The sequence below is a fragment of the Papio anubis genome, chromosome 16, assembly GCF_008728515.1.
Source record: "Papio anubis isolate 15944 chromosome 16, Panubis1.0, whole genome shotgun sequence".
In the NCBI taxonomy this organism is placed as follows: Eukaryota; Metazoa; Chordata; class Mammalia; order Primates; family Cercopithecidae; genus Papio; species Papio anubis.
Window position 1 is genome coordinate 9,548,881 of NC_044991.1, and position 24,450 is coordinate 9,573,330.

Here is a 24,450-nt window from a genome sequence, read left to right on the forward strand (position 1 = left end):
CCAGCCTCAGCCTCCCGAGTAGATGGGATTACAGGCCTGTGCCACCACACTTGGCTAATTTTTGTATTTTTACTAGAAGGCAGGGTTTCGACACATTGGCCAGGATGGTCTCATACTTGACCTCAGGTGGTACACCAGCCTCAGCCTCCCAAGGTGCTGGGATTACAAGCGTGAGCCATTGCGCCCAGCCTGCAGTTGTTTTTAAATGGATGTTTGATCATTTAATGTCACCTGCCCTGTGATCTGTCAGCCAACCTGCTCTTCACCCCCTCTTCCTCTATGGGCAGGTAATCATGACACTTGCTGTTGGTATAAAGTGGGTATCAAGGTAGCAAGTATTATCTTGCAGTACACCAGGGATTCTTTTAAAATAATTTTTTTTTTCACTATTTACCAGATTGTGGAGTTATCCGAGGCATCATCTGGTTTGGCACACTGCCACGGATCATAGTTGGGTCAGGCAGAGGACCATCTAGAGTAAAAAAGAGAAATAAAGAAGTATCTTTGCACCATCTGCCCTTAAACAACCAAAAAAAACCTCACTGCACACACAAACCCCACAAAATATTTTTAATAATACCTTTGAAAATTGAGTATGAATCACATAAAATAAAGCTCTGAACTAGACAGAAACTTGAAGAAAATGTTATTTCTGGAATACAGAAAAATGTCTCCAAGAGGATTTGTTGGTATTCCTTTATAAGCCTGGGTGCTTTCAACGTTGATAGAAAAATAAGCTATTGAAGCCATTATAGGCCAGGCACAGTGGCTCACGCCTGTAATCCTGGCACTTTGGGAGGCTGAGGTGGGTGGATCACTTGAGGTCAGGAGTTCAAAACCAGCCTAGCCAACATGGCGAAACCCCATCTCTACTAAAAATAGAAAAAAATTAGCCAGGAGTGTTGGTGGGCACCTGTAATCCCAGCTACTCAGGAGGCTGAGGCAGGAGAATCGCATGAACCTGGGAAGCGGAAGGTGCAGTGAGCCAAGATTGCACCACTGCACTCCAGCCTGGGCTACAGAGCAAGACTCTGTCTCACAAAAAAAAAAAAAAAATAAGTGAAGCTATTACAGCATTTAATATGTTACTGTTTAACAAAGTCTGCCTCTGGCTGGCATGCAACAGAGTATCTCCATGGATAATAGCTATGAATCATGTCTAATGGTGGCCAAATCTGATCATGTAGCACAATGTTTTTATGCACACAAACTGTGAACATTGATTTTAAATAATACGCACATTATACCACACTACATATCATGTACCTCTTAAATACAAAAATAGAAATAATTCTTTTTTTTTTTTTTTTTTTTTTTTTGAGACGGAGTCTCGCGCTGTCGCCCAGGCTGGAGTGCAGTGGCCGGATCTCAGCTCACTGCAAGCTCCGCCTCCCGGGTTCACGTCATTCTCCGGCCTCAGCCTCCCGAGTAGCTGGGACTACAGCCGCTGCCACCTCGCCCGGCTATTTTTTGTATTTCTTAGTAGAGACGGGGTTTCACCGTGTTAGCCAGGATGGTCTCGATCTCCTGACCTCGTGATCCGCCCATCTCGGCCTCCCAAAGTGCTGGGATTACAGGCTTGAGCCACCGCGCCTGGCCAGAAATAATTCTTAATAAAGTAAAATATACATACATAAATCCTAAGGTCTTCTTCCTGGATTATCAGCACATGCTCTAGTGTAGCACTTTCAACACAGTGCACAGAGAAAATAATATTTTTACAGCACCCTGAGAAAGGACAGATGTCTGCAGTGACCTGGCTCCACCCTGGCCACACCCTTCGTCAAGGGCTGTGCACTCAAGCCTAAGGCACAGGAGAGGAAGACATGCTACTCTTCTAAGTAGATGTCTATTCCTTCAGACAAATTTCAACCTTTAGTAAACAAGCAAAACTGACAGAGGAAATGCTCAACATTTATATAAACTTTTATCTGTAACTCTGCAAGCTTTATAAAAAGTACATGCGGCCGGGCGCGGCGGCTCAAGCCTGTAATCCCAGCACTTTGGGAGGCCGAGACGGGTGGATCACGAGGTCAGGAGATCGAGACCATCCTGGCTAACCCGGTGAAACCCCGTCTCTACTAAAAAATACAAAAAACTAGCCGGGCGTAGTCCCAGCTACTCGGGAGGCTGAGGTAGGAGAATGGCGTAAACCCGGGAGGCGGAGCTTGCAGTGAGCTGAGATCCGGCCACTGCACTCCAGCCTGGGCGACAGAGTGAGACTCCGTCTCAAGAAAAAAAAAAAAAAAAGGACATGCATAATCCATGCTCGTTACATAAAAATTGTGCAGTGGCACAATCATGGCTCACTGCAGCCTCCACCTCCTGGGCTCAAGTAATGTTTCTGCCTCATCCTCCTGAGTAGCTGGGACTACAGGCACATACCCCTATGTCTGGCTAACTTTTGTATTTTTTGTAGAGATGCAGTTTCTCCATGTTGCCCAGGCTGATCCTGAATTCCTGAGCTCAACTGAACTGCAGCCTTAGCCTCCCAAAGAGCTGGAATTACAGGCATGAGCCACCACCATGCTCAACCCTTTTTATGCTTCTTTTATTTTCTGTGTATCAGATAAAGGTAAAAATCTCATTCTACAAAATGTCAGATTTAGTACGAGCTAAAGGTCAATATATACTTAAGGCTGATACTCAGTTCCACTACCATTTATTCCTGCTTACATCAGTACCATACTGTTTATACTGACATTAGAATACAATTTAATATCTCAGAGACTTTAGACTTGGCTCAAATTTCACCCAGAACTTGAGTAAATTCTACCAAAACCAAGTATCTCATGTATGTCCACTTGTTTTTTTTGTTTTTTTTTTTGAGATGGAGTCTTGCTCTGTTGCCCAGGGAGGAGTGCAGTGGCGCAATCTCAGCTCACTGCAAGCTCCGCCTCCTGGGTTCACACCATTCTCCTGCCTCAGCCTCCTGAGTTGCCGGGACTACAGGCGCCCGCCACCACACTCGGCTAATTTTTTGTATTTTTAGTAGAGACGGAGTTTCACTGTGTTAGCCAGGATGGTCTCGATCTCCTGACCTCGTGATCCACCCGCCTCGGCCTCCCAAAGTGCTGGGATTACAGGCGTGAGCCACTGCGCCCGGCCTTTTTTTTTTTTTTTAAAATCTTTAGTTACTACTCAAGTTCAAATCATGTACTGAAGCAGTCTCAACTCTAATCTCGACTTTTTCATTCCTCAAAATTTGTTCTCTAACAAACTACTCAAAAAATATGTGTTTTTCCTTACTATTGGGCAGCCTCCACATATGCTATTTCCTCAGCAATGTTGCTCCTGCCATCTTTTTACACATCAGAAAACAGTACCTGGCACACTTCAGTTAGCAAATGAGGCTGCTAAAGGCCAGTGGTAACCAATGGTTATTTACTTTACTACTTCAATGAATGAAAGAGATGAACTTCTTAGCCCACCTATAATCTACTGATGGTAGGAGGTTTACTACCTGCTGGCTCAGCTGGCACTTTCTGATAGGTCATGAGCATTTCCTAACTCAGTATATGCAGGTTTTTCCTATCACAGCCTTGCTCACAGCATTTAAACAGCCTGTGTCATTCCTGAAAATGGTGTGCCTGCTCCATATTTCACTACTTTGATCCTACCAATAAGTCAAAGATTAAGACAATTTATCATAGTCTTGGCTATCTGGTTAATTCATCAGGTCAATAATGATGCTATAACCAGAAACTGAAGCTGTCAAAATGTAATTTTAAATGATGCTTCTAGGCAGGGAGTGGTGGCTCATGCCTGTAATCTTAGTACTTCGGAAGGCCAAGGTGGGCTGATCATTTGAGGCCAGGAGTTTGAGATCAGCCAGGCGAACAGGGCAAAACCCCATCTCTATGAAAAATAAAAAAATTAAGACAGGCGTGGTGGCACGTGCCTGTAATCCTTGAACGTGCCTGAATCCTTGCTTGATTGAATCAAGCAATCCCAGGTTGCTTGAACCTGGGAGGCGGAAGCTGCAATGATCCAGATCACGCCACTGTACTCCAGTCTGTTTGACAGAGTGAGACTCTTGTCTCTTTTTAAAAAACAAAAACAAAACCAAAAACCTCTTTCCCTAAGCGGCCTGAGGTAATCTGTGAAAATGGTTTGCTGTTCACTTGACCCGGAGAACCCCATGAAATCATGCAAATCAAGAGGTTCCAATCTTCATATGTTCACTTTAAGAACACTCGTGAAACTGCCCAGGCCATCAAGGGTATGCATATTCGAAAAGCCACGAAGTATCTGAAAGATGTCACTTTACAGAAACAGTGTGTACAATTCCGACCTTACAATGATGGAGTTGGCAGATGTGCCCAGGCCAAGCAGTGTGGCTGGACATAAGGTCGGTGGCCCAAAAAGAGTGCTGAATTTTTGCTGCACATGCTTAAAAACGCAGAGAGTAATGCTGAACTTAAGGGTTTAGATGTAGATTCTCTGGTCATCGAGCATATCCAAGTGAACAAAGCACTTAAGATGCGCCGACGGACCTACAGAGCTCATGGTCGGATTAACCCATACATGAGCTTTCCCTGCCACACTGAGATGATCCTTACTGAAAAGGAATAGATTGTTCCTAAACCAGAAGAGGAGATTGCCCAGAAGAAAAAGAGATCCGAGAAGAAACTGAAGAAACAAAAACTTATGGTAACGGGAGTAAATTCAGCATTAAAATAAATGTAATTAAAAGGAAAAAAAAAAGAAAAAAGAAAAAAAGAAAAGCGTTCCTAACCTTAGAATATTTTATGTCAAGAAGGAAGTGTGACAGTCTAATATGATATTATGTGTGCCACAGGGCTCCTGAACCTGGTCAGCCTACAAACATCTACTGCCTACTTACCACACAAGCCAGTCTCAGAGAAATCTGTGCATATCTGTAGGCTATCGCTTTCCAGGTGTCACTATTAGAGAAGTTTACACCTTGGGCTCTAAAAACATTGCCAGATTATCAAGGTATGTTAAGTACCATGCCCAGACATCTTAAATATACTTGTTCTGCTGTTTTTACTAGTAGATGAGTTATTTTCTCTGCAAAGGCAAATGGTTATTTACAAAACTCCAGAATAGTTACACAAGCTTATAGAAATTAATGGCTCTGGATAGAAACTATTTTATTATCAATTTCTCTCAAATAGAAATATAACAAAAAACACTTACTAGAAGTCATTCCTGGTTGCGGCTGTCCCATGTTAGGCCCTGGATTCATGGAAACTGGAACCATGCCTGCAGCATTTGGTAGCATGTTCTGTTTCTGTAGTCTAGTCCTTCGTTTTTCTTCTAGCTCCTTCTGGATCTTATAAATTTTCTCAGCTAGAAGGTGGTAGTACTCCGCCTTTTGAATTGTTGAAGTAAAATAAGGGAGATGAGGAAAAAAGGAACTACCACCAGGTAACAGAAAAAATCTGAGAACAGATACTAGTTTCATTCTATATGGTGCCAATTTAGAAAGTTCAACTTACGTAGAGAAACTGAACTGCCGTTAACAATAGTAAGTCGCTACTTCATTATATTCCAGTGAAGAGAGAACAGAGCTTTTAACAGCTCAGCACCATCCTCTCCTGTTTTTAGGAGAGACAAGGTCTCCCTCTGTTACCAGTGGCACAACCATGAATCACTGTAGCTTGACTTCCAAGGCTCCGGTGATTCCCCCACCTTAGCCTTTTGGGTAGCTGGGACTACAGGCATGCGCCACCATGCCTGGCTAATTTTTTTGTATTTTTTGTAGAGATGGGGTTTTGCTATGTTGCCCGGGCTGGTCTCCAACTCCTAGGCTCAAGTGATCCGCCCACCTCAGACTTCCAAACTGCTGGGATTACAGGCATCGAGCCACTGCACGCACTCAGCCACTTTTTAGGTTGACAGGACAACCAGATAAAGTGCCACATGAGTGCATTGCATTAGGAGGAAAAACATAAAATTCTTGATGACATACACTTAAGAAATTGCATTGTTATCCTAACTGTGCTTGGTGATAATAAGACAGGGTAGCTACAGCGTGTCCCCGTCTGAAGCACATGTACTACTTGTACATGCCAAAAAGGAATAAAATAACCACAACAGGCTCGATCTTGGCTATTAATAGAAAAAAAACTAGACACTCACTCGATTGTTTGCAGATTCATACATGTCTCCTTCGACTTTCCGAGCATATGCAACTAGGTTTTCCATCCGTCTGTCTTTTAAAGCAGCAGGATCCGGTGTAGGAAATATGGCTTGGACGCTGGAAAAAGAAAATCCTACCAGTGTAATAGCATGTCAGCTTTTTTTTTTTTTTCCTGAGACGGAGTCTCACTCTTTTTGCCCAGGCTGGAGTGCAATGGCACGATCTTGGCTCACCACAACCTCCGTCTCCCAGGTTCAAGTGATTCTCCTGCCTCAGCCTCCCAAGTAGCTGGGATTACAGGCATGTGCTCCCATGCCCCACTAATTTTATACTTTTAATAGAGACGGGGTTTCTCCATGTTGGTCAGTCTGGTCTCAAACTCCCAACCTCAGACAATCCGCCCGCCTCGGCCTCCCAAAGTGCTGGGATTATATGCGTGAGCCACTGTGCCCGGCCAGCATGTCAGATTTTAATTAGACTTTTTCCAATTTTTATACACTGAACACACAGAGGAACACATAAAGAAAAAGTGGCAAGGTGAGATACATTAAAATATAATACTTACTGAAACGAAATTGTCTTTCTGTGATAAAAGAATTTTTGTCTGTATTTCCGAGCACAATATAAGAAATGACTCTATAAAAAATACTCTTTGGTCCCGTTACTCTAGATGTAAAGCAAAATATTACAGTGGGCTACATACTAAAGACAACGAGGAAAACAGGCCTTGTCATAGAATCAGGTAGCAGAAGCCTTCAGAGTTCCATCTACTCTTCTAAATTTATTACTTAGCTTACTGAAATAAAATGTATTAACCACTCTAAAATGTGAAGACATCAAAAACTTGAAGTGTTCTGACAAAGGCCTGTAAAAAACAACCAACCAACCAAAAACTCGAAGTGGAGAGAGCAGAAATTCATAATGATTCTGTTAGATTGTTTTTCACTTTCATGCAATTCCCTAACAGAATGTTTTGCACTAGTATTTCTTATGACTAATAAATGTGGTCTTTAGGCATTAATTTTATTTGGATATCTCGTACTCAGTTGCATAGGACTTGAAGGAACCAGATAAAGAAGATATAAATGGAAGACCAGAAGAATACCGAGTTGGTAGAAAAATTGAGCATATATAATAAACTTTTAATGTAAAGTCAAATATCAATCCCAAATAATCATCTCTGTCCACTAAATAAAAGTTACTGAATAGTTTGTCACAAAATAAGAGATTGGTTATTCTTTATTAAAGGAATAATTTCATTAAACTTGTGAAGTTCTTTCCTTGTCAAATTCCATTACTTAGTGCTACCAATGAAGAACTCCTGGCTGAACGCAGTGGCTTGCGCCTATAATCCCAGCACTCTGGGAGGCCGTGGTAGGTGGATCACCTGAGGTCAGGAGTTTGAGACCAGCCTGGCCAACACAGTAAAACCCCATCTCTACTAAAAATATAAAAATTAGCCAGGTGTGATGGCATACACCTGTAACCCCAGCTACTTGGGAGGATGAGACAGGAGAATCGCTTGAACCCAGAAGACGGAGGTTGCAGTAAGCCAAGATCATGACACTGCACTCCAGCCTGGGCGACAGAGCAAGACTCTGTCTCAAAAAAAAAAAAAAAATTCCTAAATGATTGGCAAGCATGGGTTCCTGGGAGGAAAAAAGAATTCCTAAATGAAACATATATAATTGGTAGTCTGGTGTAACTCAAAAACAAATTAAGACAAAATGATAAATAGTTCCTCAATCAATTAAAAAATATGGATACAGTAAAGCAGACCCTGCTATTAACTGGAAGTGAAATGAAAAGACTTCTCCAAGAAAAAATACTGCATGGTGTTTGAAGGGTAAACTCTGTAATCGGCGAGGTCCAAGCTCTACCTTTTTATGATGCTGAGCACATTTCATTACCTTGCTCTATATGCCTCCCCCTCCTTCATCTGACAAAAACTCTTTAGATTAAGATGGAGTTTATAAGGGGAGAGTACCTGAAAATATCAACTTCTCAAAAAATAAACTGCCATGTGCACATTTGGAGGACGAGAAGCCCAGAGAGACCAACCTACCAGATTCAACTTATCAACATAATAGAAGTTCTACCAGGACAGGCGCGGTGGCTCATTCCTGTAATCCTAGCACTTTGGGAAGCCGAGGCAGGCGTATCACTTGATGTCAGGAATTTGAAGTCAGCCTGACCAACATGGTGAAACCCCGTCTCTACTAAAAATACAAAAATTAGCCAGGTGTGGTGGCGCATGCCTGTAGTCCCAGCTCCCTGGGCGGCTGAGGCAGGAGAACTGCTGGCACTCGGGAGGCAAAGTCTGCAGTGAGCCAAGATTGTGCCACTACACTCCAGCCTGGGCAACACAGTGAGACTCCGTCTCAAACAAAACAACAACAACAACAACAACAACAACAACAACAAAAACCCACTCCACCAGGAGTAACAGAAAAGGATGTTATCATTGCAATATTTTAATGAGCTGAGGCCTAGTTTTTCTCAGATATTTAAGTTTTGCAAAGGCAATAGCTAAAAACAATGTTTAATTAATGTATTATTTACTGGTACTAGACAGAATAGTTCACATACTATTAAAGCTGAAAGACTACTATAGATGGTGAGAAAGGTTGAAAAGGAAAAAAGCAGCAGCAGTAAGAAATCCACAAGAGTAGAAGTATTGACATCAATGTCCATGCTACAGAAAATTTGCTAATATTCCTTTAGTGATTAAATGCCCAGGAGACTGAAAGCATGTTAACATAACATCTCTTTACGAATGAGAAATGTCCACGATCTTACTTACAGTTTGTGAACAAGATGATTTCGAAGATCCTGAGTAATATCTTCATGCCACTGTTTCCGAATTCCAGTAGTGGATGGTTGAGCTGCTGTTGGCATAGGACCCAGGGAGGGCACACTCGCATTTTCACTCATCATTGGGCTTCAAAAAGGGGTCACCAAATAGTTTTAGTTAAGAAAGGTAGGAGAAAGAAGACCTCATTTAATTCAAGCTGACACTTATTATTGTAATGGGATCAATATGCTATGTCACTTCTATTTGCATTTAGGAGTTAGGCAGGGAGAAGTGTGTAACTAGACTGATTTTAAAGTGTGCATGCTCACACCTGTGTGAGGGAAAGCTGTATTTCTTTGGAGGGCAGAATGACGTCCTAACACAAGATATCATAAGACTTAATTTTCTGGGTTTTGTTGGTTATGTTTTCTTTTTTCTTTTTTTTTTTTTTTGAGACAAAGTCTTGCTCTGTCACCCAGGCTAGAGTGCAATGGTGCAATCTTGGCTCACTGCAACCTCTACCTCCCGCGTTCAGGCAATTCTCATGCCTCAGCCTCTTGAGTAGCTGGGATTACAGGCGTGCATCACCATGCCCAGCTAATCTTTTGTATTTTGTTTGTTTTTGAGATGGAGTCTTGCTCTGTCACCCAGGCTGGACTGTAGTGGCATAATCACAGATCACTGCAATCTCTGCCTCCTGGGTTCAAGCGATTCTCTTACCTCAGCCTCCCAAGTTGCTGGGATTACAAGGCACCCGCCACCACGTCTGGCTGATTTCGTATTTTAGTAGAGATGGGGTTTCATCATGTTGGTTAGGCTGGTCTCAAACTCCTGACCTCAAGTGATCCGCCTACCTGGGCCTCCCAAAGTGCTGAGATTACAGGCGTGAGCCACTGCACCCAGCCATTATTTTTTCTTGAGACGGAGTATCACCCTGTTGCCCAGGCTGGAGTGCAGTGGCGTAATCTCAGCTAAATGCGACCTCCGCCTCCGGGGTTCAAGCGATTCTCCTGCCTCAGTCTCCTGCGTAGCTGGGATTACAGGTGGGCGCGCGCCACCATGCCCAGCTAATTTTCGGATTTTTAGCAGAGACAAGGTTTTGCCATGTTGCCCAGGCTGGTCTTGAGCTCCTAAGATCAAGCAATCTGTCTGCCTCAGCCTCCCAAAGTGCTGGGATTATAGGAGAGCTGCCATGCCCAGCCCACACTTAGTTTTCTAAGGCTTGTGTTATTGGACTAAGCTGTCATTTTAACACAGCTCACCTCAGGGAATTATTTGGATGATGGACTAATTCTTTTTTTAAAATAATAATTATTATTTTTTGAGACACAGTCTCACTGTCACCCAGTCTAGGGTGCAGTGGTGTAATCACAGCTCACTGGAGCCTTGACCTCCCAGCCTCAAGTGCTCCTCCCACCTCAGCCTCCTCAGTAGCTGGGAGTACAGATGCATACCACCACGCCTAGCTAACTTCTTTCTGTTTTCTTGTAGAGAAGACGTCTTGACATATTGCTGAGGATGGTGCACTAATTCTTAACATCAGGATAACGCCGACTGTTACGGAGCTGTAACCTTGCAACATTCTACTCTATTAGGGAAGGTGTAGGCTACACTAGATAATTAATACAATTTCGATTAAGGCTGTAGAAAGAAGAAAGAATAGGCCGGGCAGGGTGGCTCAAGTCTGCAATCCCAGCACTTTGGGAGGCTGAGGCGGACGGGGATCATGAGGTCAAGAGTTCAAGACCAGCCTGGCCGACATGGTGAAACCCCGTCTCTACTGAAAATACAAAAATTAGCTGGGCATGGTGGCGTGTTCCTGTAATCCCAGCTACTCAGAAGGCTGAGGCAGGATAATTACTTTAACCGGGAACCAGGAGGCAGAGGTTGCGGTGACCCAAGATCACACCACTGCACTCTAGCCTGGGCTACAGAGCGAAAAAAGAAAAGAATGGACTCAAACATCTGTCTGTATTCAAAGACATCGTCAAACCTAGGAAACTATGTTAAAAATTCAAACAATTAATTGTTAACCAGTATTTGTAATATGACTCAGGGTACAAACCATGGTAAGACTTACTTTTGAGAATTTATGGCTGAATGCAACATTGAGTCAGAAAGAAGACTCGGCGTTTGAACTCCTACACCTCCATTTACTCCCATAGGACTAGCACCTAAGTCAAAATGAAATAACAAAAGACAGAAATAAATACAACAGCCACCATACAATAAATACCATAAAGTTAAGACACAAATGACAAATCAGGAAAAAAATATCAGCAGCACATACAATAAATAATTGACAATATAACTGGCAACACATATGTAAAGGCTGATTTGAAGTACCCTTATAAGCAGGTAAGAAAAACATGAACCACCCAACAGTAAATATAGAAATCTAAACAAAAATAAATAAATAAATAAATAAATGCAAATGTGGCCGGGCGCACAGGCTCACACCTGCAATCCCAGCACTTTGGGAAGCCAAGGTGGGCAGATCACGAGGTTAGGAGTTCAAGAACAGCCTGGCCTGGCCAACATGGTGAAACCCCCTCTCTGCTAAAAATACAAAAAAATAGCTGGGCGTGGTGGCAGGCGCCTGTGATTCCAGCTACTTGGGAGGCTGAGGCAGGAGAATCGCTTGAACCCAGGAGACGGAGGTTGCAGTAAGCTGAGACCATGCCACTGCACTCCAGCCTGGGCAACAGAGCGAGAATCTGTCTCAAAAAAAAAAAAAAAAAAAAAAAAAGCAAATTGTGCACAATAGCAATTATGGTTAAACTTAAAACATATTTTCATGTATGAAATTCTCAAAACTTTTAGAAGTTGATTTTCTAAATCCAAGTGTTGAGAATGATGTGTGGAAATACACATTTTCAACCAAAATGCACAGATGTATATAAACTGATAATCTCTTGGAAGAGCTATTTGGCAAGTGCTAACATAAAAACATTCTTGAATATATTCTTAGAATTTCCACTTTTGATGTCTTACAGTTATATATGTCTAGAAGGAGCAAAGAATTCTCAACCCAAAATTGTTTAGAGAATTTAACTATACATGCAAATGCTTCCATAAGCAACAAAAATTTATGTAAGCAGATAGGAGCCTAAGTACAGATCCTTAGAGAGAGGGACACAAAGCAGTGTACGGGTGAAAGAAAAACACATTTTATCGAACATTCCAACACTCCTTTCAAAATGGCTTAAATAGCTCTAATGTGCATACATTACTTCTTCAATTAACACCTTTAATGAATATCCTTTTTTTATTTTTTGAGATGGAGTCTTGCTCTGTCACCCAGGCTGGAGTGCAGTGGCACGATTTCCGCTTGCTGCCTGCTCCGCCTCCCAGGTTCACGCCATTCTCATGCCTCAGCCTCCTCAGTAGCTGGAACTACAGGCGCCTGCCACCATGACTGGCTAATTTTTTGTATTTTTAGTAGAGACGGGGTTTGAACACGTTAGCCAGGAGAGTCTCGATCTCTTGAGTTTGTGATCCACCCACCTCGGCCTCCCGAAGTAGATGCCGAGCACAGTGGCTCACACCTGTAATCCTAGCACTTTGGGAGGCCAAGCCGGGCGGATCATAAGGTCAAGAGATCAAGACCATCCTGGCCAACATGGTGAAACCTTGTCTCTAATAAAAATACAAAAATTAGCTGGGAATGGCAGCACGCTCCTGTAGTCCCAGCTACTTGGGAGGCTGAGGTAGGAGAATCGCTTGAACCCCGGAGGCGGAGGTTGCAGTGAGCAGAGATCACGCCACTGCACTCCAGCCTGGCTGTAGAGCGAGATTCCATCTCAAAAAAAAAAAAAAAAAAAAAAAAAAAAAAAAAAAAAGAGAGAGATGGGGGTTCTCACTATGTTGCCCAGGCTGGTCTCAAACTCCTATGCTCCTGTGTTGGCCTCCCAGTTGTTGGGATTACACGCATAAGCCATCATACCTGGCTGTATATTCTACTGCTTTAAACACTAATAACAACTTAAGTGACTGGAGAGATAAAACAACAAATGAACAAACAAGAAAGAAAAACTAAAAGCATTCAAACCCATGTTGTTCAATGTAAAACAAAAACAAAACAAACAAAAACACTAAAAACAACCAACAGCAACACTCACATCAAACCAAATTTTCATGTGGTTAAAAGACTTTTGATACACAGTTCTATTAATACACCCCTCAAGTTATTTTTAGTTAAAAACAAAACTTCCCACTAAAATGAAAATAACTGGCTCAATTTACAAACAATTTTTAAAGAGAGAAATGCTGTTGTCTTCCTTCATCATGCTCCCTAAAAGCTTAGGCTAAACTTTCCTTCACTGTTTTGTTTTCGAAACAAGATCTCACCCTGTCACCCAGGCTAAAGTACAGGCACACGATGATAACAGCATCCTGAAACTCCTGGGTTCAAGCAATCCTCCCACCCTGGCCTCCCAGTGATGGAATTACAGGCACGAGTCACTGCGCCTGGGCAGAATTTTCCTTCTAATATTATTAGGCTCGCTCTCTGAAATTTAGCTGTTAGAAGTGGTCTTTTTCAAATAGAGTTGTGATGTCATTAATTATGTATGTGTTACTGTAAAAATCGTGTGTAAAATTACATTTGTATATAAATTATTAATTTAACAAATTTTTTTTTAGTTCAATGAAATAAAAAACTGATTACACTGTACATGAATCTGCTTATCTTAGTGCCTTCTGATGGTACATGAAAATACAGCTACACATTCTTTCCAAGGTCTCCAGGTCTATTCTAGAGATTTTTGTTCACTAAGACAGTTATTACTACAAAGGTACTATAAACTGAAGAAATAAAAACAAAGGAAACTTGAGTGATCTTAAATCTAATTCTAAATAAGACACCAAGAAATGGGGGGAAAAAATCCCCCAAAATTATCATTCAAATAATTCTGCATATATATAAAAGTACATAGGCAAGATAATATAATGAGAGGAAAAGAGCTATAATAGGAACTATACATAGAAGTTTGAAAAATAAAATGGAACTACCCAATTACAACAATGAAATTCCAGGCCACGGGAAGATATCAACCTAAGGTCAACATCCTAAAACTTAAGGAAAAAGGTAAGATGCATTCTGCGTAACACGGAATGGGAGATAAAAAAAAGTAATGCTGGGCATGGTGGCTCATGCCTGTAATCCCAGCACTTTGGGAGGCTGAGGCGGGCGGATCATGAGGTCAGCAGTTCAAGACCTCCTGGTGAAACTCTCTCTCTACTAAAAGAAAATACAAAAAGGTGGTCCCAGCCACTCTTGGAGGCTGAGGCAGGAGAATCGCTTGAACCCCAGAGGCAGAGGTTGCAGTGAGCTGAGATCACGCCACTGCACTCCAGCCTGGGTGACAGAGTGAGATGCTATCTCAGAAAGAAAAAGAAAGAAAAAGAAACAAAGAAAAAAAAGAAAGAAAGAAACAATGCTAATTCCAAGATAGAAGATATAAAACAAGAGGGGAAAATATGCTAGTCTCCAAGTCCAACTTTCCATTACCCCTATACATGTATTTTCAATACAGAAGAGGTAAACGGAAGCCTGAAAAGGCAAGATTGCTCCTCATCCCTTTTCCTAGTCCTGCTTAAAAACTCCTCACTCAATAATTATTTAACAAGTTAGCACTGATTGTCATGGAAGTAATGAAAAACACAAACTACTTTGGGAAGCTGAGGCTGGTGGATCACTTGAGCTCAAGAGTTCAAGACCAGACTGGACCACATGGCGAAACCCTGTCTACACAAAACATACAAAAATTAGCCAGGCGTGGTGGTGCATGTGTATGGTCCCAGCTACTTGGGAGGCTGAGGTAGGAGGATCGCTTAAGCCCAGGAGGCAGAGGTTGCAGGCCAAGATTGTGTTACTGCATTCCAGCCTGGATGACAAAGCAAAACACACACACACACGAGACCAATCTCAAACACACACACCCGTTTCTAGTTATCAGACCCAGTCTCAAACACACACACGCACAGGGAGACCAATCTCAAACACACACATGTACGTTTCTACTTATCCAAAATTTATCTAAGAGAACTTATCTAAGTCCCTGATTAGATAAAAAGAAAAACATCCTCTTTGAAAATACTGCTTTCAAGACTGAAATCAGAAAAAAAAAAAAAAAAAAAAAAAAGAATAAATTCTTATTCTTAAGTAATAAACAATAACAATTCTTATTCTTAAGTAATAAACAATAACAATAGGGCAGGAATGAAGAATCTGAGGAGTATTAAAGTAGAATCGGTGTGGTACAATGAACATTATTAGCACAACTGTCTAAAGCAGTCATGCCAGTGACTGCAAAATCTGACTTACAAACTTGAATACAAGAAGCTCCACGTCACTATCTATCTATCATTTTGGATCTTGAATTATTAAAAGTCAAAATCAAAATTGATGGGTCTAAAAATGTTTGCATTTCACTCTCACAACTTGCAGTTTCCGACAAAACAGTTGTTAAACAGTTTATGAACACAGGTAGCATTAAAACTTCACTGCACAGTGGCTCAATATGTGCTTAAAAGCAGATCACTGGTTTGAAAATACTATTATTACAGTAAAGAAAATATATAGCAAAGAAAAAGCGGAAAAAGAAAACATCCTAAAGATTAATTCAAAAACTAAAAATGGGAGCAACAGAACACAGCAGTGGAAAATAGGAAGAAAGTAAAAAATAGCAGTATGGGTTTGGCATCCCAAATACAAAAATCCAAAACTTTCTGAATGCCAACATGATATTCAAGGAAAATGCTCAATGGAGCATTCTGATTTTTGGATTTGGGATTCTCAACTCAACCAGCAAATATAAACATTCCAAACTCCGAAAAAAATCTGAAGTACTCTGTTTTAAAGCATTTCAGAAAAGGGATACTCAATCTGTACTAAAAAACAATCTTAGAGGGCCAGGCATGGTGGTTCATGCCTGTAATCACAGCACTTTGGGAAGCCAAGGCGGGCAGATCACCTGAGGTCAGGAGTTCAAGACCAGCCTGGCCAACACGGAAAACCTTGTCTCTATCTAAAAACGAGAAAATAAAAAAAATTAGCCGCGTGTGGTAGAGGGCACCTGTAATCCCAGCTATTTGGAAGGCTGAGGCAGGAAGAATTGCTTGAACCCAGGAGGTGGAAGCTGCAGTGAGCCAAGGTCCGTGCCACTGCACTCCAGCCTGGGTGGCACAGCGAGACTCTGTCTCCGGGGGAGGGGAAATAATCTTAGGCCAGGCGCGGTGGCTCACGCCTGTAATGCCAGCACTTTGGGAGGCCAAGGCAGGAGGATTGCTTGAGCCCAGAATTTTAAGACCAGCCTGGACAAGACGACCCCGTCTCTACAATGCTGGATGTCTAACTACTCAAACAAAATAGCTTAGATATTTGAATTGCTTGACAGTAGAGGAACAGACACAGAAAAAAGCTGTTTGATTTTATCATATGCAATTAGAGAAACATACATATTCCAAAATTAAGATACTAGAACAATTCTCCCAATTTTATCGTATGCAATCAGAGAAACATATATATCCCCAAATTAGGATACTGGAATACTACTCCCTCTTCCCTCTCAGTCATACAACAGGAAGTGAGGCAAACAAGTCACAAAAAAAGTATTTGAAAAGGCACACTATTCCTCCTACCAGACATGAGGAAATCATTACCAACTACGCTCACTTCTGTATGTTTCAACCCAAAATGCCTCAGGTCAAAACACAACAATTTCTGTTGTATAGTTTAAAACAGCAGAATAATTGGAGATCTTAATGTCCATCTGTAAGAGATTGTTGAGCCGGGCGCAGTGGCTCACACCTGTAATCCCAGCACTTTCGGAGGCCCAGGCGGGCAGATCATGAGGTCAAGAGATTGAGACCATCCTGGCCAACATGGTGAAAACGCTATCTCTACTAAAAATACAAAAATTAGCTGGGTGTGGTGGCGTGCGCCTGTAGTCCCAGCTACTCAGGAGGCTGAGGCAGAAGAATCACTTGAACCCAGAGGCAGAGGTTACAGTGAGTGGATATTGTGCCACTGCATTCCAGTCCACCTCAAAAAAAAAAAAAAAAAAAAAAAGAATGACATACTATACAACCATTTAAAATGATACATGGAGTACTGACTATGAAAGATGTCTACACAGTTTTGTTTTTTTTGAGACGGAGTCTTGCTCTATCACCCAAGCTGGAGTGCAACAGCTCAATCTCAGCTCACTAAAACCTCTGCCTCCCAAGTTCAAGCCATTCTCCTGTCTCAGCCTCCCATGTAGCTAGGATTACAGGCACGCACCACCACACCCTGTTAATTTTTGTATTTTTAGTAGAGACAGGGTTTCACAGTGTTGGTCAGGCTGGTCTCAAACTCCTGACCTTGTGATCCACCCACCTTAGCCTCCCAATGTGCTGGGATTACAGGCATGAGCCACTGTGCCCAGACCGTCTACACGATATTAATCAAAGTTTGTTGTGGAATAACATATGGGATCTCATTTCTGCAAATCTAAACTCACATAATGCAAAAAAGGATCAAGGAAGATACAAACCAGTGGCGGTTACCTCTTGCAGATGAACTGTAAGGGCCCTTTTACACTGTAATCTTTAAAAAATTGTTTCAAAAATTAATCATGTAGCAGAAAAAACAAAAAGGAGCTAACGACCCTGTATTTATAGCTGTCATTTACTGACACAACCAATACTGTTACTAGGATGACACAAACTTACTCATGTTGCTCATGGGTCGCATGCCTTGGGGAGACTGCCCAGGCTGCTGATTCTGCTGGTTCTTTGCTTGCACCTGGGGTTGTGTCGGCATCTGATTTACTTGATAGGGTAGTCCGAGAGCTGCATAGGCTCTTTCTATAGAGCTGGGATCAATCTGACTAACAGTGCTTAGGCTGGGGGTAGACTGTTGACCCACCCCTAGAGAGCTAGGATTTCCAAGTCCAACAGGTGCTCCAGTCAAAATTGCTAGAGAAGACAAAAGATATAGTATTACAACATTAACGCTGGTGAGAAAAAAAGACTAACATGTCTAATAAAAAAAAAACACACACACACACAAAATTATTGTTACGTGACCATGAAACATCTGAGTATGTGGATCGTCTTCCATTATTTCCTTGAAGAAATTTCTAGATGCAGAACTGATTCGTAAAGGGGGACCACTGGCATACAAGACTTTTGATTCTGAATGCCCAATAGCCTTCCCAAAGGGCTTTATTAAAGTTCCTATCAAATGCTTTAGAGCCATTCAACTGCCAACACCTGGCAGCATCATTTCTGCCAACACGACAGGAGAGAAATGGTACCTTATTTATCTTCTTAATAGTGAAGTATATTGGGAGTTCCCTTCTCTCCTCCCGCCTCTGGTGAATTGTCTATTTTCTATTCCCAATTCTTGTTATAAAATTTAATTCCATTTTCAAATGCTGTACAATACTTCCCAAATTTGTCCTTTAACCCTAAAAGATTAAATTTTTGTTGCTACACAGATGTGGTAGTTACGCTTTTAAAATGTTAGTCATCTTTTCTCTTAAAAAAAAAGTTCTCCTCTATCCCAATATTATAAAAATAATCTCAATTTTTTCTTTTTAAAATAATTTCCAAGTACTGGAACGTTTAGATCACAAGTATAAAAGAGTAACTTGCCCAATGAGAAAGCAACAGTCTTTAAATTTTCATACGTTCAAAGCAGAACATAAATTTACCTATTGCTGCTTGTAAAAAGAATGAATATTGAGAGTTACTGGATCTTATTTTAGATGTTAAGCAGTGTTTAGTTCTTTCTTTTCTTTTTAGACAGGGTATCACTGTGTCACCCAGGCTGGACTGATGTGGTACAATCATAGCTCACTGCAGCCTCCAACTCCTGGATTCAAGCAATCCTCTCATCTCAGCCAGGCACACACCACACACAGTTACTTTTTAAAGTTTTTGGAAGATACAAGGTCTCCCTAAGTTGCCTGGCCTCAAGGAATCCTCTTGCCTTGGCCTCCAAAATTGTTGGGATGACAGGCGTGAGCCACTGCACTGTTTTTTTTTGTTTTTTTTTTTTTAAATAGAAGCAGGTTCTCACTCCATCACTCAGGCTGAAGTGCAGCAGCATGACCATAGCTCACTGTAGCCTCAAATTCCCTAAGCAGTTCAATTCTATGCACTAATATGAGGGAAGCAGAAAAATTAAAAGGGAAAAAAACATTTATTCAACATAGTACAATACCACAGGTCCCTCACATAATCAAGTAGTACTATAAATGGCACTGGTAAGACTTTAACAACTTTTCATATAAACCTTCAAAAGATTTCATCACTTACGCTGTTGATTTCTCTTATCACCAGCATTTTTGAGGGGCAGACACACAGGACAGTCATGTCTTGTACAATTCTTCCAGTGTGAAATGATTTGTCGAGAAGATGCACAGTGTGCCACTAAAGAGAAGAAAAAAAATTTTTTTTTTGTTTTTAAGAGCAGGTTATGTTTTTACATTAATAATAGCTAACTTGTTGACCACTTAATAAGTAATATAAATGCATTAACTTATTTCATCTTCTCAACAGTCCTGTAAGGTAGCTCCTATTAATACTCAGAATTTACAGTCAAGAAAGGCAAAAAGAATGGGTAAGCAATTTGCACAAAATCAGAGTACTCAAAGTGAGATTCAACCTCAAGCAGTCTCGCTCTAGAGTCCTCATTTATCATCATCATACTATACAACCTATTTTATTCTAAGCAAATGTACTCTAAATCAATGGTACGACACACATGAACACTTTTTAATGACTCCACACAAACTGTATTAGATGGGGTAAAAATGATTCTAGCAAATTGTATTAAACTGAACACTTGCTTACATGACAGCAAACCCTCAATAACATTTAAAGTATGCTATGCTGGGGCAAATAAAAATCAAAGTCTATGAGGATCACCACATGCGAAAACCTTTGAAATTTCTTCTCTTCCCATATCCTTAGATACATGCTCACAAAAATGATACCATGTTTTGGCCGGGCGCAGTGGCTCACGCCTGTAATCCCAGCACTTTGGGAGGCCGAGAAAGGTGGATCGCGAGGTCAGGAGATCGATACCATCCTAGCTAACACAGAGAAACCCTGTCTCTACCAAAAATACAAAAAAAATTAGCCAGGCGTCATCGCAGGTGCCTGTAGTCCCAGCTACTCAGGAGGCTGAGGTAGGAGAATACTGTGAACCCAGGAGGCGGAGCTTGCAGTGAGCCGAGATTGTGCCATTGTACTCCAGCCTAGGCGACAGAGCGAGACTCTATCTCTCAAAAAAAAAAAAAAAAAAAGATACTATGTTTTTATCATTTCCTAAAATAATGTCACTACCAGTAAAGGAGTCTCAAAATTGATTTTGTTTATGGCAGCTTTATCCATAATTGCCACAGAATGGACGCAGTCAAGACGACTTCTACTGAGTGAGTTAACCGGGATGATGCATTTAGTCAATGGAATTTTTAAAATGCTTTGAGGTATAAATAGTTTTTAAATTGCACATACTGGCCAGGTGCGGTGGCTCATGCCTGTAATCCCAGCACTTTGGGAGGCCAAGGCGAGCAGACCACAAGGTCAGGAGATCGAGACCATCCTAGCCAACACGGTGAAACCGTGTCTCTACTAAAAATACAAAAAATTAGCCGGGCGTGGTGGCAGGTGACTGTAGTCCCAGCTACCCGGGAGGCTGAGGCAGGAGAATGATGTGAACCCGGGAGGTGGAGTCTGCAGTGAGCCGAGGTGGCACCACCATACTCCAGCCTGGGCAACAGAGCAAGACTCTGTCTCAAAAAAATAAATAAATAAATAAATAAATAAAATTTAAAAATTGCACATATTTATGCACACTTTGTTTCTTTGAAATAGAGTTTGGCTTTATCGTCCAGGCTGGAGTGCAGTGGTATGATGTCGAATCACAGCAACCCCTGCCTCTTGGGCTTAAGCCATCCTCCCACCTCAGTCTCCCAAGTAGCTGGGACTACAGGCACACACCCAGACACCTGGCTGATGTTCTTTAGTATTTTTTGTAGAGACAAAGTTTCACCATATTGCCCAGGCTGGTCTTGAACTCCTGACCTCAAGTGATCTGCCCACCTCAGTCTCCCAAAGTGCTGGGATGACAGTCATGAGCCACCGTGCCCAGCCTTTTCTTTAAAAACATGGTCTCACATTGTCACCCAGGCTGGAGTACAGTGGTGCAATCATAGCACCCTGCAGCCTTGACTTCCTGGGCTCAAGCAGTCCTCCTTTCTCAGTCTTCTTAGTCCCTCAGCTAGGACTACAGAGGCATCATGCCTGGAGAGGTCTTTCTATGTTGTCCAGGCTGATCTCAAACTCTTGGCCTCAAGCAATCCTCCCCACTTGGCCTACCAAAGTACTGGAATTATAAGTGTGAGCCAACACACCTGTTCTAATGTATACATTTTGGTGACTTTGTACATACATAGACACCATCACTACAATTAAGGTACTAAACATATCCATCACCACAGAATAGGACTTGATCACATTTTCCTTCTTCTCCCTGACTGTAAAAATTAATTGCTGAGTACAGTAACCCTGTGAATCCACTTACCTTGGCAAGACTTGCCTGACTGGCAGTGTGTCATGTGGTTTAGGACATTCTTCATTGTGCGACAGTGGGGAAGGTTGCACTGCCTCACTTCCCCATTGGCCTGCTCCCGGCGCTGGCACTTGTGAGCATGCAAAAGGAGAACAAGTTGCTGCTGGATGAGCTTGCGCTTCTCTGGATCAGCTGTATGTGCTCCAGAACCCATCCCTTGGGCAACTGGAGTCACCAGGCCTGGCTGCTGGACCTGCGGGGCTGGTTGTTGACCCTGAGAGATATAACAATATATTTAATGGTAGGAGTCATAGACATGTGCATATTTTCAATTAAAACCTTTATGGTTAGTCTACTATAAGCCAGACTCCATTTTTCGACATAGGGAATTCATAAACCAAGGCTCCTACCTTTAAGAAGCTCGATTTAGTAAGAAAAAAATGACATTACGAAGTGATGTAAGTATGTATAATACACAGAGAGTAAAAGCAGAGAAAAGGACATGGTAAACTCCAGTGGGAGAGGGAAGGGTGAGAAGGTGTCTGTAGTTAAAAGCACACCCAAATTAGGTTTTAAAGAGCAATGAAGAACTCCTCAGGAGACTCGGCAAAGGGGTCTTTCAGATTGGCGAAAAACTACTTTCTCTAAACTCTGGGAGAAATTTAGTTTTTTAAATTAAAAAGTGAATATTTCAGGCCGGGCATGGTGTCTCACGCCTGTAACCCTAGCACTTTGGGAGGCCGAGGTGGGTGGACCACCTGAGGTCGGGAGTTCGAGATCAGCCTGACCAACATGGAGAAACCCTGTCTCTACTAAAAATACAAAGTTAGCCGGGCATGACAGCACATGCCTGTAACCCCAGCTACTCAGAAGGCTGAGGCAGGAGAATTGCTTGAACCCAGGAGGTGGAGGATGCAGTGAGCCGAGATCACACCACTGCACTCCAGCCTGGGCAACAAGAGTGAAACTCCGTCTCAAAAAAAAAAAAAAGGGAACATTTCTCAGAATAGAGATGACATGTTTCATTCATCTGTATAGCTCTAGTACTTGGCAAAGTATCTGAAATATAGGCAGTCCATAAACATAATGACACAAAGGACAAAACTAAAAAGGCTGAGGCCGGAGAATGGCGTGAACCCGGGAGGCGGAGCTTGCAGTGAGCTGAGATCCGGCCACTGCACTCCAGCCTGGGCGACAGCGCGAGACTCCGTCTCAAAAAAAAAAAAAAACATCTGAAAGATCATTTTTTCAGACAATTTTTTCCAAAGTTGAATGCAGACACATTTACTATTAGTAATTTGAGTGTTGTTCAGAAACAACACTAGAAGTTTCTGAAAACTTTATGTAACAAAAATCACTGTTTAAAATAATACATTACTTTTAAGAGGGAATTTACTTTTGTGTAGTAGAATCAAATAATATCGATAAATATGGTGACTGAGAGTTCGAATCCTTTGCCAGAGAGTCCTTCCCCCAAAAGAGAAAGGTTCCACTTTCGCATCCTATGGAAATACTCACAAGACCAAGCTGCTGAATGGCAGGCCCCTAAAACTTCAACGTAGCAGTCCACTTACCCCTGTTTGGATCAACACGCTCACTGATCAATAACCACAAGGAACAAAAAAACCACAAGAAATGGAAAGGAAGCACAAGCCTCCTCACAGGGATGATGATTACATATCAATTTAGGATCCTAGTGGGTACAAACCCCGGTTTATATAATAGAAGGGTGAAAGTTTAACACAATTGTTTTGTCAAAATGCCAGTTTGAAAACAAGTCTGTAATGGATTAGTACTCACCATGTTGGGCATTCCTCCACCAGGAACTGTCTTTTTGTCCATAGTAAATGGAGATAAGTTATTTGATAGTACAGTCTTTGTCTGAATCTGGAGACCAAGGCCACTGGCTCCAATCTGCTGTCCAGGATTCTGAGTGTATGGTGAACCGTAAGGATTGGGGTTGTTCATCATTCCCATCTAAGAGTAAGAAACAAAAGAAAACAAAATGAGGAATAAAATTTAAGACATTATTATTCCTTTTCTCGTTTTACTTCCTAGTTCACAAAGACAGTTTCAAAGGAAATTCTCAGCTTCTATTAGAAAACACACTACAGCCTGGGCAACGTGGCAAAACCCCAGAACTACTAAAAAATACAAAAATCAGCTGGGCATGGTGGTGCATGCCTGTAGTCCCAGCTAATTGGAAGGCTAAAGTGGGTGATCAGTTAAGCCCGGGAGGTAGAGGTTGTAGGGAACTATGATCGCAATGGACCTAGTGGCTGGCCTGGCTACTCACACCTGCAATCCCACCATTTTGGGAGGCCAAGGCAGGAGGGTTTCTTGAGGCGAGGATTTTGCGAACAGCCTGGGGAACATGGTGAAACCCCATCTGTACCAAAATACAAAAAAACAAAGACAAACAAACAAACAAACAAAAAAACCAGTCCAGCACGGCGGCTCACGCCTGTAATCCCAACACTTTGGGAGGCTGAGGCGAGTGGATCATGAGGTCAGATCAAGACCATCCTGGCTAACATGGTGAAACCCCGTCTCTACTAAAAATACACAAAATTAGCTGGATGTGGTGGCATGTGCCTGTGGTCCCAGCTACTCAGGAGGCTGAGGCAGGAGGATCACCTAAGCCTGGGAGGTCAAGGCTGCAAAAGTAATCAGGCCACCGCACTCCAGCCTGGGCAACAGAGTGAGACGCTGTTTCCAAAACAGAAATAAACAAACAAAAAAACCCCACTATACAAAATATGCTAATGACAATACATTTTCAAGATTAAGATCAAAATTCAGATTTAGGGGCCTTGGGTATGGTAAATTTACAGAGCTATTTTCGTAAATATTTGAAATAAAGATGTTTTAGAAATACTTTTAATCATCTTCATTTAATTCTATCTGCTAAACAAGGTTTGCCATTCATTTCCATTAAGTCATACATGATGCTCTTTGGCAAATTCAACTTAATAA

The 24,450-nt window shown here is 41.8% G+C and overlaps 1 protein-coding gene and 1 pseudogene across 3 annotated transcripts in view; one reads left to right on the forward strand and one right to left on the reverse strand.

Annotated features, from left to right (window-relative positions):
• Positions 1-24,450, reverse strand: part of EP300 (E1A binding protein p300) — a 91,779-nt gene that overhangs the window by 32,758 nt on the left and 34,571 nt on the right. Inside the window, exons 3-11 of one of the 2 annotated variants that reach the window (XM_003905597.5) lie at positions 23,275-23,451; positions 21,487-21,748; positions 19,215-19,328; positions 17,622-17,867; positions 10,984-11,077; positions 8,913-9,050; positions 6,109-6,226; positions 5,164-5,338; positions 395-472 (exon numbers count right to left, since the gene is read on the reverse strand). In XM_003905597.5, the coding sequence (XP_003905646.2) occupies positions 395-472; positions 5,164-5,338; positions 6,109-6,226; positions 8,913-9,050; positions 10,984-11,077; positions 17,622-17,867; positions 19,215-19,328; positions 21,487-21,748; positions 23,275-23,451 (1,402 nt within the window). The remainder of the gene's footprint in view (positions 1-394; positions 473-5,163; positions 5,339-6,108; positions 6,227-8,912; positions 9,051-10,983; positions 11,078-17,621; positions 17,868-19,214; positions 19,329-21,486; positions 21,749-23,274; positions 23,452-24,450) is intronic. The other variant, XM_021921594.2, reaches the window with a different exon arrangement.
• Positions 4,024-4,683, forward strand: LOC108580795 (annotated as a pseudogene). Its single transcript, XR_001892348.3, has one exon. The product of XR_001892348.3 is annotated as a 60S ribosomal protein L17 pseudogene (transcript).